The sequence below is a fragment of the Chiloscyllium punctatum genome, chromosome 8 (assembly GCF_047496795.1).
Source record: "Chiloscyllium punctatum isolate Juve2018m chromosome 8, sChiPun1.3, whole genome shotgun sequence".
NCBI classification, from domain to species: Eukaryota; Metazoa; Chordata; class Chondrichthyes; order Orectolobiformes; family Hemiscylliidae; genus Chiloscyllium; species Chiloscyllium punctatum.
In genome coordinates, this window is record NC_092746.1 from 27,429,661 (window position 1) to 27,445,549 (window position 15,889).

General features: G+C 41.5%; 1 protein-coding gene across 6 annotated transcripts in view; it reads left to right on the forward strand.

Annotated features, from left to right (window-relative positions):
- cdk6 (cyclin dependent kinase 6) overlaps positions 1-15,889 on the forward strand; it is a 251,069-nt gene that overhangs the window by 55,343 nt on the left and 179,837 nt on the right. For all 6 annotated transcript variants that reach the window (XM_072575262.1, XM_072575265.1, XM_072575263.1 and 3 more), the window contains exon 3: positions 13,944-14,079. In XM_072575262.1, the coding sequence (XP_072431363.1) occupies positions 13,944-14,079 (136 nt within the window). The remainder of the gene's footprint in view (positions 1-13,943; positions 14,080-15,889) is intronic.

The following is a 15,889-nucleotide window of genomic DNA, read 5'->3' on the forward strand; positions in this document are numbered from 1 at the left end:
GGAAACAGGCCCTTCGGCCCAACAAGTCCACACCGCCCCGCCGAAGCGCAACCCACCCATACCCCTACATTTACCCCTTACCTAACACTACGGGCAATTTAGCATGGCCAATTCACCTGAACTGCACATCTTTGGACTGTGGGAGGAAACCCACGCAGACACGGGGAGGACGTGCAAACTCCACACAGTTAGTCGCCTGAGGCGGGAATTGAACCCGGGTCTCTGGCGCTGTGAGGCAGCAGTGCTAACCACTGAGCCACCGTGCCGCCCAGATGGTGGTGTTCCCATATATCTGCGGCTCATGTCCTTCTAAATGGAAGTGGTTGTGTGTTTGGAAGATGCTGTCTATAGAGCTTTGGTGAATTTTTGTAATGCATCTTGTGGATGGTACCACTGCTGCCTCTGCATCATTGTGGAGGGCTGAACATTTGAGAATTGGGTGCAAATCAAGCAGGCTGCTTTGTCCTAGAGCAGCACCCATCCAGGCAAATGGGCAATATTCCATCTTACACCTGACTTGTACCTTGGAGATGGTCAGCAGCTTTGGGGTGTTGAGATAAGTTGCTCATGTTATACCGCATTAGGATAGGATGTCGGAAATTGAATCCTATTGTTCCCACAGTCAGAATAAGAGTTAAACTTTTTCACCATGTGTGCAAAATTTCCAAATGTACATATCTTTTAGATCAGACTTCTGTATGTAACAAGAAGTCATATTTATTAAAAATATTTCTTGTCTGCAGATGAACAATTATGAATGGTCAACATATAACTCTTGTTAAAACTAGCCTCCTTATAAAAATCCCCACTACACACCTGTACAGCTAGAGAAAAGCATGAATGTTATGGGTGAGCAAACGATTGGGAAGTCAGATCCAATGGTCTCTATCATAAGGTACACTGAGATTATCTTTATGCTGTTTCTCAATCTTTTGTTCTCCAGACACTTTCACTTGTTTTCAAGAGGTATAGGGAGACTGGTACACACTTATAAAGATCTCTGGCTTTGAAATTAAATGTCACAACTTGCCATAAGTGATACATAGCTAGTGGACCTATGCCTTCCCACCAACTTCATCTTTAACAACAAAACTTACAGACAAACCAATGGAACATGCATTGGATCTCTGATATCAGGGTTCTTTGCAGAAACAGTAATGCAGAGACTTGAGCAAACAGCTCTGCCAACCATCCAGCCCAAACTCTGGGTCTGCTACGTGGATGACACCTTTTGTCATCACTAAATGAAACAAGTTAGAGGAAACCTTCAAGACCATCAATAGTACCCTTACTGGCATAAAATTCACTAAAGTGGAGGAAAACAACAACAAACTGTCATTCCTAGATGTCACAGTAGAGCGAACAGCCAATGGAGAACTTCAAACAAGCGTCTACAGAAAAATAACACATACGGACCAAATATTGAACTACAGAAGCAATTATCCCAATACACTCAAAGCTGCATCAAAACATTATTTCAACAAGCCAACACACTGCAGCACAGAGGAACTACGCAGAGCAGAGGAAAATCACCTATACAATCTATTCAAAAAAGAATGGGTACCCAATGAACACAATCTGCCAATTTTTCTCAGCAACAAACCCAAACGAGCAGACAAAACACGTCCAGAAACCCTAGCCACTCTCCCCTACATCAAAGACGTCTTGGAAATGACTGCCAGACTACTCGCACCCCTTTGGCATCATGGTAGCCCACAAACCCACCAACACTAAAACAGCAGCTAATGAACTTGAAAGACCCAATACAGACAACAAGCAAAACTAATGTCATTTACAAAATACCATGCAAGGACTGTAACAAACACCACATTGGACAAACAGGCAGAAAACTAGCCACCAGGATGCATGAACACCAACTAGTCACAAAAAGGCATGACCCTCTCTCATTAGTATCCTCACATACAGAGGAGGAAGGACACCACTTCAACTGGGACAATACATCCATCCTAGGACAAGCCAAACAAAGACACGCACGAGAATTCCTAGAAGCATAGCATTCCAACCAGAAATCTATCAACAAACACATCAAGTTAGACCCCCATCTACCACCCCCGGAGTAAAGGAACAGGAAGTGACTTCACCACAGGAAATAACATCATCAACCCAAAGAAACCCAAACATATAAATAAAAAGCAGGAAGTTTCAGTATTGCTTCGCCTGAGGTCCACTGAAGACGTTACCTAATAAGGTAATGAAACATCTGGAAATGAACCTTTCAGCTCAGCGGGCAAACCTACATCCATATAACAAAATCAATAAAAATGATGAGAACCATAAGAAAAATGAGTGGAGATCAATATCTGTTAAGTAATTGTATACCTCTAGTTATGACTAAAATTGACTCTGCTTGGTAGGTAGCTGTCTTGCAGTTGCGCAGCTATTACTGATGATGCAATTGAGTTCTGACTCCCTTATACACTCGATCGTGGTGTTAGCTGATGAAATCTGGAAAAATCATTTTGTTATTGTTTGGTTAACTAACATGAAAGTCCAGTTCATCTTTGAATATAAGCAAGTCAAGGGATGTTGGAAGTATTTTAGTGCAAGCTGCAATTATATGGAAATAGGGTTGCTGAAATTGGCTGCCCTTCAAGTGTAACATTTCACTGGAAGAGCATCTGGTCATAACCTACAACTGATCATTTCCAAAGGCTTTTGAAAACGTGTTGCATGCGCTTTGCTTAACTTTTTTTAGTTAGTTCGGTTTGAAATTATACTTTAGTGCGTGATCCAGAATTCTGTGTGCATGTGCCATGCCTGTGCGTCTTCCTATATACTAAATATGGGTGCTTCTAAATAGCTGCTTACTGGTAATCACCCATAAAAGCTTGAACAGCCAACTGCTGCAGTGCCAAGTCCTGCTACATCAATTAATCAAGAGGTCCATTCAAAATTTACACTACAGGGTTCTCCATACAAATTATGACTTCTACATGTCATTGTGGAGTGCCAATTGCTTGTGGGTCAAGCAAGAATTCGGACAAATCTTTTTATTTGTGCCTGTGTCAAAACTCCTTTGCTGATTCAATTTGTATCTTGGATGGCTGGCCTTTGTATACAGGTTCTGGGGGGTGTCAAACTGAATGGCCTAGCTATGGCTGTTTTCTTAAGAATAACTCCTGAACACCACTGATATCCTGTACCCAAGCAGGCAAAAGTGAGGACTGCAGATGCTGGAACCCAGAGTCTAGATTAGACTGGTGCTGGAAAAGCACAGCAGGTCAGGCAGCTTCTGGGGAGCAGGAAATTTGACATTTCAGGCAAAAGCCCTTCATCAGGAATAGAGGCAGGGAACCTCCAGTGTGGAGAGAGATTGGAGGGGGAGGGGGGGGTGGTGTGGAGGGTGGAGGTGGAGAAGAGAGGGTGTGGCTGGGAAGAATGTAGCAAAGAGTACAATAGGTGAAGGGGCGGTGGGGTGGAGGTGATGGGTCAGAGAGGAGGGTTGGGGGAAGGTTGCAAAGAGTAAAGTGGGTGGATTTTCCTGCTCCTGTACCCAAGTACCTACCAAATGTGTACTTTCCACCATCTTTACAAACATTGTCACTGACTTCGAGGTTAATCTTTTGCATAAGTTGTACTTTCAAAGAAGTGATTATTATAATGGGAAGAGAAAATCGTATGACTTTATTGGGCTGCTTTCAGGAAGTTTAGGGCTGCAGGAACAAGTTGGATATAGCATGGAGTACAGTTGTTTACCTTGTTTCCCTATCCTGGCTGTACAGTTCCTTTTCATTATAAAGTCTCTCGAATTCCACAGACACTCATTCTTCAGTTTTAGTGTCTCTAATGTATTATGAATCTGTTGAGGGTGGGTGTGTTTCAGCATACGTGAAGAGTTGTATTAATTTTGCCCATGGCCCAGCATGATAACTCAGATACATTGGCTTGGGAACTGGGATGGTACTGTGCCACCTTTACTGGTTCACCTGGAAACAAGTCAGCATGTGGCTTTGGGAAGAGGTGCCAGAGGGCCTCTGAACATCATTGGCTGCTACATCCTTTTCAATCCAGCTGTGGGCATGTGGCCGTTTCCCTTCTGTCTGCTGATGCCTAAGGTGTGCTTAGTACTCTCAATGTTGCCTGTTGTTCAGGCTTCTTGGCCTAAAGGTGGAAGTGGTGACTCTGTTGCTTCCTGGATGGAAATTTGCACAGGATTTCCGCACACATCATCCAGGTTGCTTCCTACTTTTGATTGTGATTATGCAAACCTTTTTGCCCTTTCTTAGTACTTTTCTTCTGTAGCTTCACATTGCTGCTGGCTTTTACTTTCTTAGCTGCTGGAGAGCCCACAACTGTGCAGGCAGTTAAAGCAGCGGGCGATGGTTGGGATGCAAACTGTGCAACTATGATTTCCTTCCTGGACTATGGGGGGTAAAAGACATGTATGAATAAATCAGAGTACAAGATTTTGCTTGCTAAGATTTGTTCCATGCCATGCTTACCACAAGTATTTTCAATTTACTTTTTTTATTCTATTGTTCGTTATTGGGATAATCATTGCTAGCGCCACACCTATGCAGTTGAGGACATAGATCATGCACTTCAAACAATGCTAAGTAGGTCAACTCCATTACTTGTCACTTACAAAATGCACAGCTGTACAAGATGGTCTATATTTCTTTCACAGATCACCAAACATATTCACTAGCCTTACTTTAAAGCCACTGTATCCGCCCGACTTCATTGTGGTATTGGGATTTGGAAGAAAAAAGTACTGACCGCCGCCCCCCACCCCCACCCCTCTCTTCCCTCCTGTTTCTATTTTAATGTATATACATTTGATGTTACTTCTGGATTCACACCAGGCATCAAAGGGCATTGGGACAAGAGGGAAAATTTCAGGTATGGTGTATGCGACTTGGGGAGGTGGGAAGAAGAAGAATCTTGGGAGGCACAGAATCTGGGGAAGCAGGGAGAAATTAATGGAGAAACTCAGCAGGTCTGGCAGCATCTCTGGAGAGAAAGCCGGGTGAACGTTTTGAGTCCGGTGACCCATCTTCAGGTTGGAGCAGCTGTACTGGGAGGAGAGAGAAATTGCAGCAATGGTGAGAGATTAAGTGATACCTGAAAGATTCCATTTAAAATAAACGAAAGGAGTTGAACGAACGATGTTGAATGATGTCAGAAACTTCAGATAGGGTGTGTAGAATCGCTCATCTGACTCTGTTCTTTACATGTCATCAAACATAAATCAGATACTTTTTAATTAAAACATGAAATCTCTTGAAGTCCATGGAAACTAGGAGAGATGTATGATATTTGCAATAGTTTTGTCGTTTTAAAACGACAGTATAGCACTTGATGCGATATGATATAATGATTAAACAATTCTTCAGGATGTGTGCTAGATGGCTACATGTTTGGATGCTATTAGGACAGTTTTCCAGAATATCATTATGTTTACTCTTGCACTTGAGGTTGTCTCAGTGTCTCAGCCCAATTTCTTGCCCTTTAGCTTTAATTCCTTAAAGGGGTATAGAGCTGTCCTTTTTGCAAAAGAATAGTGCATGTGGGATGGTGCAAGGTTCATGCCCAGGTGTTACTGGATTTTGAGTGTTGTGAATACTGGAACTTGCAACTGCCAGTGTTTCAGAGGCCATACCAATAATAATGAACAGTGATTTGCTTCATTCATTGATTCCATTTTCTTAACTGCAACCTCACTGACCAATCTACTTTGGGAAACTAGCATTGTACATGTTAACATTATAAAATGTTACCCAAATATGACTTGTTGCACACAAAGCAGGACAAATTTAATCATTGCCCTGTAAATCTACTGGGGGGGGGGGTGGGAAACAACCATCTTGAATCAGTATTTTCTCATTAATGTCCTGTTTGAGTTGCTAGGTCCTTTTACCTTTTCATTTAATTACATCCTTAATCCAAGCATGCATATCCAAGGTGAGGGGAAAGTGATTGCCCTTAATATCAAGCAAGGTTTGACTGACTGTGACATGAAGACGTGATTCTCACAAAAAGGGAGGTGAGGCCTTCCACTTGCTGGACTCGTAGCTGTTGTGTAAGTTAATAATTTTGATTGTATAGTGTTGAAGGTGCATTACCAACTAGATTATATCACAGTCTTTGTGTTGAATATAATTAGATGCTGATGAGATCCTGATGGCTATGGACATTCCTAGTTGCCTTTTGATGGTTGTAATTATGTCTAACCAGTTAATGATTATTGTACCTATTGCTATCATGCAATAAACTGCACTGTTATGTAAGATAAGTGCCTTCTTACGTCAAGGCTCTTTAATGGGCTTGACGATAGGCCTTTAGACTGAGTATAATAAATGGTTGGTAACTATAAAATACAATAATAACATGACACACAAATTGTTGTTTGTTTGGATGCCAGGAATTCCTGGTGTCCTGAGGATCACCATCTTCAGTTCCTCCTTCAATGAGGTCCAGCAAGAGGTCAGAAATGCAAATCTTTGTTTATGATTGCAATGATTTTAGTTCTATTCGCAACACTGAGACATGGACAGCTTCATTACCTACTTTACCAAACCTTGACAACATTTGGGTTTCAGCAGCTGGGTTACATGTACCATTCACGCCATCAATGTGTTTATCAATGATCATTCCCTAAAATGTAACATCCAACCATTCTCCCTTCACATTCAAAGACATTGCCATTGCTGAATTCTTCCAGTGTGTCACTGATGACTAGAAACCTTTAATGTACCAACTACATAAATATGGCAGCTACAAATGTGGAGTCAGGAGTCTGAAAGAATACACTCTCTCCATTTGTCCACAAGATTGCAGGTCACACACTCAAATTGATAATCCACAGCAAAATCACCAAGGCTTCTTTGCAAACAATTTGCAAACCTGTGAACTTTATTCCCTGGAAGAACAGGGCAGCAGTTGTGAGAAAACACTGCTGCTGCATATTCTCCTCCAAATCATGTAGCATCTAACGTGGAAATAATTCACTATTCCTTCATCATCCATGGGTCAAATTCTTGGAATTCCTTGCATTGTAGCACTATGAGCATACCAGAGGCTTAGCACCACCACTAAGGTCATTCAAATTTAGTTGTAAATTTTGGTCTTGGCAGTGGTGCCCAAGTCCCTAGAATGAATGCAAAAAAAAATTCATAAAATGGCTAGAAATCAGCAGATTCCAGGCAGAAATTGGATCTGCCGCAAATTGTACACTCTATGCTCAGATTGTCCCATTGCCTATCCTAAAATAGGTCAATGTTTCCACAATATTCGAATGTATTTATCTGTCCTTACTGTAATGTTAAACAAAGAATTTTTACAGCCCAGGAACAGGCCCTTCGGTCCTCCAAGCCTGAACTGATCCAAATCTACTGTCCAAACCTGTCGCCCAATTGCTAATCATCTGTGTCCCTCTGCTTCCCACCTACTCGTGTATCTGTCCAGACTCCCCTTAATTTACTGTATCCGCCTCTACTACCTCTGCTGGCAACGCGTTCCAGGCATCTACGACCTCTGTGTAAAGTACTTGCCGTGTGTATCCCCCTTAAACTTTTCACCTCCCATCTTGAAAGTGTGACCTCTCTGTATTGAATCCTCCACCTTGGGGTAAAAACCTTATCTTTATCTACCCTGTCTATATCCTTCATGATTTTGTAGACCTCAATCAGGTCCCCACCATTAAGATCACTCAACCTGCTCTTTGACAGTAAGAGCTTACCCAGATTCTGCAACCTCTTTAGTGACACCTGCTTCATCCCAGTTATATATTTAGTTGTCCTGTACTGCAAGCCTTTCAATCTTTGACCTTCCCATCAATGGGTTAGAGGTGCTGGAAAAGCACAACAGTTCAGGCAGTATTCGAGGAGCAGTAAAATCTACGTTTCGGGCAAAAGCCCTTCAGGAATACAGGTAGAGTGCCTGAAGGGTGGAGTGATAAATGAGAGGAGGGTGGGGGTGGGGAGAAAGTAGCATAGAAGTTTTCTTCCTCCTCTCTCTACAAGAATCTCAGGGAGTCCCTCTCCCACTGCAACTCCCAGGTCATTTCCTATGCCCTGAAGATCTTCCACCTGTCCACTCCACCCTCCTTCCTGACCTATCACCTTCACTCCCCTCCCCCATTCACCTATTGTACTCTATGCTACTTTCTCCCCACCTCCCCTCCTCTCATTTATCTCTCCACTCTTCAGACACTCTGCCTGTATTCCTGATGAAGGGCTTTTGCCAGAAACGTCGATTATACTGCTCCTCAGATGCTGCCTGAACTGCTGTGCTTTTCCAGCACCTCTAATCCAGAATCTGGTTTCCAGCATTTGCAGTCATTGTTTTTACCTGCCCCTTAATGGAGTGATCAGAACTGTATTTAGTATTCCAGCTGGGTAAGAACAACACTCAGCAAGAACTCTGAATCACTTGTCAGTTCATTGTGTACAGCTCAAGATATTTTAAGTTAAGTACTTCTGTCACATTCAGCACTAATAGCCTCTGTATTTATCTACTCGTAGTCCCTTTACTGTTCCATAATATTTTGTTCACATTACCACTGTTTATGATCCTTAATTTCATTAGTTTGCACTGCCCGCAGTCAATGATGAATGAAAATCATTAGTCCAACTTCCCACTTTATCTGAAGTATACTATCTCCAATCTTGGATAGTTTTGTTTCTGTTTTCAGTTGCAAATCACTTAAGTGCTTTGTAAAACAGTCAGTAAAATACTAATGCCTGAGGTAATCTACTTATTAGCTCTCCCAAAACCTGTGCAGCTCCAGATTCAACCACCGTTCACTCCATCTATTAAATTTCAAAGCTATTTCAGAAGCACTCTGCCTATCATGTTCCTCCAAATTGTGGTCCAATCTCCTGATCAGCAGTGAATGAGAATTTACGAAATTGGAAGTGGAGATCTTTGCTTGTGATTGCAGTTTTCAGTTCTGTTCTGAACAGTGAAGTTAATTAAGCAGTCCAATTCACCAGCCAAATAAGTGTTTTCTTTCCTGTTATTCACATTGTAACTAACCCAATTATTCCTACTATATTGATGACAATCCCACACATTGTCTCTTTTGAGTATATCAAACCAAATCACTTCAAATACAAAAAAGTAAGCAAACAATTTCATTTCATTTGGGACAGCTTATTTAAGTCTGTTTTTTTTAAAATGTCTTCGCCTTCATTAACACTTCTTTCTATATGTGTTCTATATTACTGGAAATTTACCTTGGAGATAGTAAGGACTGAAGATCAAAGTGTTGCATGGAAAAGCACAGCAGGTCAGGCAGCATCTGAGGAGCAGGAGAATCTGTTTCAGGCATAAGCCCTTCATCAGGAATGTGGGTGTTTGGAGGGGGGGGGGGGGGGGAATGCTGAGGGATAAGTATGGGGATGAGGTAGCTGGGAAGGCAGGTGCAGGTGGGGGGTGATGGTGAAAGGTTGGAGGGAGGGAGGAGGGAGGGTGGAGTGGATAGGTAGGAAGGAAGATGGACAGATAAGATATTTTCAAGAGGGTGGTGCAGAATTGGAGGGTTGGATCTGGGAGGAGATGGGGGGAGAGGAGACGAGGAAACTGGTGAAATCAACATTAATGCCATGAGGATGGAGTTTCCCAAGGCAGAAGATGAGGCATTTTTCCTCCCAGGCATTGGGTGGTTAGTATTGGCAATGGAGGAAGCCCAGGATTTGAATCACTGACTGACTGACTGACTGTGGTGGTTTGGGAGGAGGAGTTGAAGTGATCTGCCACAAGGCAGTGAAACTGTTTGGTGCGTGTGCCCCAGAGATGTTCCCTAAAACGTTCTGCGAGTTGATGTCCTATATCCCCAGTATAGAGGAGACCACATCAAGAGCAACAGACACTGTAGATGAGATGTTTGGATGTGCAGGGAAATCTCTCCTGGATGTGGAAGCGTCATTTGGGGGCTTGCATGGCCAGATGTTTTACATCTCTTGCAGAAGTGAGGGAAGATGCTTGGGGTTGAGGGGGAGTTGGTGGGGGGTTGGACCTAAAGAGGAAGTTGCAGAGGGAATGGTCTCAGCAGAATGCTGATAGGGGTGGAGAGGGAAATATATTTCTGGTGTGGTCTGACTGTAGGTGATGGAAATGGTGGAGGATAATGTGCAGAGTCTGGAGATTGGTGAAGAACATTAGGACCAAAGTGGGGAGTTCTGTCCTTGTTGCGGTTGGAAGCGTGGGGTTCAAGGATAAAGGTGGGGGACATGAAGGAGATGAGGGGGAGGGAGAATTGCAATCCTTGAAATAGGAGGCCATCTGGGATGTTCTGCAGTGGAATTGTTCTGCCTGGGAGCAGATACGGCACCGGTGGAGGAATTTGTGATAAGAGATAGCGTTTTTATAGGTGGTGGTTGGGAGGCGGCGTAGTCCAGGTAGCTGTGTGAGTCAGTGTGTTTGAAATAGATGTTAGTGTTGGGTTGGTCACCGGAGATGATGAGGTCCAGGAAGGGAAGGGAGATGTCCAAGATGGTCCAGGTGAACTTGAGGTCAGGGTGGAAGGTGTTTGTGAAGTTGATGAACTGTTCGACCTCTGTGTGGGAGCAAGAGGTAGCACCAATGTGGCCATCGACGTAGTGGAGGAAAGGTGGGGAATGGTGCCAGCGCAACCATCTATATTATGTAACCATCCATATTCCCTCTTTGGTTCCCTTGTTAGGTCCACATCCCTCACCAACCCACCCTCCACTCCTGGCACCTTCCCGTGCTGCCACAAGAGGTGTAAAGCCTGCGCCCACACCTCCCCACTAACCTCCATCCAAGCCCTTAAAGGACCCTTCCACCAGTGGCAGAGATTTTCCTGCATGTCCAAACACTACATTGTCCATTTGCTCTCAATGTGGGTCTCCTCTTGGGGTTTTAAATCATTATTTCGCCAACTCTTTGGGATACTATTACGATCTGGAAATGTGGAGGAGGCAGGTTCAATTGATGCAACCCAATGGCTTTGGGTTGAAGTAGTGTGCATAGGTAGGAGATTTCATTGAGTCAGGATGTACATTTAAAGTTCTTTGTAGGAATCGTCAACATTCCTTTTACTTTACCTGTACTTCCAGTACCTGCATATTAACTTTTTAACATCCCATATACCAGGACATCCACATCCCTCTGTACACTAAGCCCTGCAACCTCTTTCCACGTATAGTATTTCTATTCTTCCTGGCAATGTGGGCAGGTTCACATTTATCAGTGTCATACTCAATCCGGCAAATTGTTGCTCACTTACTTAGCCTCCTCTGGACAACTTTCTTTCTTAACCAGCCTGGCATTATCCACAAATTTAGCGCTTATTCAGTTTCCTCATCCACCTCATTCGACAGAGATAAAGGAGAAAAGGGAAATATTTGGTATTATCCTACCAAAAGGTAATCAAACACTTGAATGGGAAGCAAATGTGTAACTTTCCTGCTCTGACTAACTCGATCGCTCTCAAAACTGGTTCTGGCTATTGTGGGAGTGCAAAGTTTACCAGACTGATTCCTGGGTTTGTGGGACTGATATACAGAGAAAGACTGGATTGGTTAGAACTATATTCACTGGAGGAATGGGAAAATCTCAATGCTATAAAATTCTAACCGGACTAGACAGGGTAGATGCAAGAAGAATGTTCTCAATTATCCGGGAGTCCAGAACTAGGGGTTACAGTGTAAAGGTAAGGGATAGGGACAGAAGTGAGGAGAAATCCTTGAGAGATGGGTGAGCTTGTGGAATTCTCTGCCACATGAAACTGTTCAGGCCGTGACATTGAAGATTTCGAAGCAAGATGTAGATATAGTTCTTCAGACTAAAGGAACCAAAGGATATAGGGAGAGAACAGGAACAGGGTACTGAGTTGGATGATCAGCTATAATCGTGTTGAATGGCCTACTCCTGCTTTGACGTTCAGTGTTCCAATATCTATGTTTCTATAACATTGCCTCCCTTGTAGTTAAAAACAAATTCTTTAACTCAGCCTTAAAATATTCAATAACCCAATCTCTACTCCTGTCTGCAAAAGAGAATTCCAAAGAGTTACTGCCTCTGTTGAGGAAAAAAAAATATTTTCATCTCTATCTTGTATAGGAGTCCCCTCAGTTCTCGTCTCTCCCAGAAGGGGAAACATCCTCTCAGCATTTACTGTCAAGTTTCCTTCGGATCTTATGCATTTCAGTAAAATCACTAGTCACTCTTCTAAGTTCCAATTGAACAGTCCTGACTGTTCAGCCTTTTCTTTATAACTTAAACATTGTATCCCAGAAGTCAGTCAAGTGATCCTTCTCTGAACTGCTTCTAAAGCAATACTGCAAGCTTTGTTTTAACTGTAACTTTATGAACCAACACTCTCTCCAATTAAACTGGGAAAAATTATATACCTCAAATACTGCAACATTTACTGTATTATTCTGTCCAGTTGTTGTCATTTTTAATTTATCTCCATGTAAGAAAACGTGTTGTTCAATCGAATGACCACACGAAATATCAACGGTTGATTCAATTTCTCCTCAAATACCGCAATGTCTCAGTAGTCAGTCAAGGGTGTATGTGAGAAAGCTCACTGTTGGTAAGTTTTTATTTTAAGGCAAAGTTGCATTATTTTTTAAGTGATTTTACGCTATAAGTAAAGTGCAGTAGTGACTGTATATCCCCTTTATTACATTTTCTTTTACAACAATTACGCGGACATTTTGATTATCCAGAATATTTGATCAACCGGCACACTCCTGGTCCTGTGAATCCCAGTTAATAAAAAGTTTGTTGTATATATTTTTAAATTACAAAACCAAAACCAAAACTGCATGCAGTACTTCAGTTATGACTTCAGCAACAACTTGTATAACTGTAGCAAAACTTCCTAATCTTTATATTTAATTTCAGTTGCAATAAACAACAGCATTCCATTCACTTGTTATGCCTACGTATTAACATTTGTAACTCAAATACCAGGACACCCAGAATCCCGGTGTTCTGCAGAATTCTAAATTGTCTCTCCATTTAAAGTTTTTCTACACTCCCTTACAAATGCATTAGTTTGCATTGTCCTGAATAATTCAATCTGCCAAATACATGTCCTATTAGTCAAACTTCCTTAGTCATTTTGGAGACCATTTATATCCTCATCGCAACTTACTCTCCTACCTATTTTAGGCTGAATTGAAAAGCTGAAGACTGACATCTGTGATACTAGGGACCTCAGGAGTAGTCCCACATCGATCTGGCTGAAGATGTTGGACATGTGCCAGCCCTGACTTTGGTAGCGATGTGCTGGGCTCCTCCATCATTGAGAATGAGCTTGTTATGGAGTCCACTCCTCCAGTTAAAGTTGGTTAATTGTCATCCACTAGTCACAATTGGATGGGATCGTACTGGACAGCTTTGAGCTGATCTCTTGATTGATGGTTCACTTAGTTACATCTGTTCCATGCTATTGCAATTTTGCCCACATAATCCTGAGTTTTATTTTAGTCATTTGGCATCTATGCTGCTTCTGGGATTCTCTTCCGTACTCATTGAACTGGGGTTGGTCACTTTGCTTGATGGCATTGGTAAAATAATCACAGAAAAGAAGAGATTTTCTGGATGGTTGTTTGGGCACAGCAATGCAGAATCCATTTTGGCTTTTAAGAAAACTGTCGAGTATGGAAAAGGGTAGGACTATTAGGAATAAATGGCTGGTTCTTTCAGAAAATTATCATACACACGAAAATCTTGTTTAAAATTTTACTGTAAATTTTTGTGAGTAGGGTTGAGAATAATCAGGCCTACAGTTGCAGAGTAACCAATATATACTGACACCACCTGGGCTGAAGTATTTCAAGAAGAGAATTTAAATCTAGTTGTTTGGTACAATGTTTTACATTTTTTGTAATGTTTAATTTTCTCAGAAATACATAGTGATGAAGGGTTTTGATCTGAGAGGTTACTAACAATCGCATTCGTGTTTCCCATATTGAAACTTTATTTTCTTGTGTCCCTAGGTTGTTTGATGTATGCACAGTGTCTCGAACAGACAGAGAGACAAAATTGACTCTAGTTTTTGAACACGTTGATCAAGATTTGACTACCTATTTGGAGAAAGCCCCTGCACCAGGAGTTCCTCCCGAAACAATTAAGGTATATGGAGTGATATTAAATACAATAGCTTATATTTTAGCTCATTCACACACTGTCTGAAAAGTTGGCAACAATTTTTGATACATTAATTCTTATTTCTGTTGTTATTTTATTTTGTCTTGTGTATTTTTCCACAATAAGGGATTTCTTTTTGACTTGGTCACATTAATAACCGGCAGCAGTAATTGATCAGCATTGTTTTATACTTGTCTTCACTGGCATTGAAGATCAGGAGAGACACACACGATATGTTTTCATCTCATTGTCCATTTTTTTTTTGTCTCACTCAAATTGAGAATAATCCCCAAGAACTGAAGGAGAGATCATTCTTGAGTACAAAGTGCACAAGGAGCACTTTTTGAGTGACATTTGTACAATGAACTAAAGGATATGCTCTTCATGCCATTATATTAGATAACACCAAGCCCTTTGATTCCATCCCGTCTCACCTCTACTGTTCTTCCCTATTTGTCCTCCTACTACTGATCCTTTTTCCTTAGTACATACTCCCATCACCATCCCATCACAACTGGACCCTGTAAGCTCACTCAGATCTTTGCATTTGTGCTGGCTTGTGTTAAGAGTCACTCAGCTGGTCCCCCATTCTACCTGTAGTCACTTTCTCTTAAAAGACAACTGGATAATTATCTTAGACCTTGATTGAGTCAACTTCCGCCACACTGTCAGGCAGTACATGATTCTTGGAAATTAACTCTACCCAGACCCCTCTGTTTTAAATACTTCTATCCATTCCCTGGTTACATCTCTCCAAGGGGGACAACCCCAGCTTTTTCCAATCTGTCACATTTGCTCCAATATCATCACATCTTTCTGAAGGGGTCATGCCCAGATTTTGATACAATCTGCAGCTGAAGGTGAACTAATGTGTTATGGATTTAACAAAACTCCTAACCTTAACCCTTCCTTCCTTATGTTCTCTATTCCCCTAATAACACACCCCTAGATATTTTTTAAGCCATACTCTTAAATTGTCCTGGTACTGTTACAATATGTTAATATGCTGTTCAATCAGGCGAGAGATGTGTGATAATTATTCCTTTTTTCCCCTCACCTCTTGACATTTTTGAAATGTAGTATCCTAGTGACCCTTTGCCTATTCTTAAAATTTATGTCACAAAAGAGGTTTTTTGATAAGTTTAAATTAAAAAGAAAGGTCAATGGTCATCACTTCTGTGCTCACTGACTTACTCTTGTTTAACAGAGAGCCAATGTAAGGTTTTAAAATTCTCTTTGGTTGGAAATTGTCTCAATCACCTCTCTCAACCCCTGTAATCTCTCCTAGCCTGTACCCTCAAAATATATTTGCATTCCTCTAATTCTGGCCTCTTAACTATCCTTAATTTTAATTCTCCACCATTCATGGCTATTCAGGCTGTGAGTTCAGGAATTCATCTTTAAACTTCTCCTCCCTACCTCATTTTGCTTTTTTAAGGTACTCCTGAAAATGTTTTTTCTTTGATCTTACTGTTGGTCATAAGCTCTGCATCTCTTTGACTATACTGTGTACCCATGAAATGGGAAAAGCACCTTAATGTATTACAATGTTAAAGATGCCATAAAAATACAAATTATCATTATTTTACTAGTTGCTATGTGAGTGAGGCAGCAAGATCAAACTTTCTTCTTAAACATGTTCTGAACAATGGAGGTAAATTTTGTCCTTGGGCACTAGCATAAAATAACATTGTGATCCAGTTGTCTTGATATCCTTGATAAAGTTATTCTCTTTGGCAGGGAGAATGAAAAAGCAGAGTATTACTTAAATGGAAAACATCTCTGGAATTCCAAG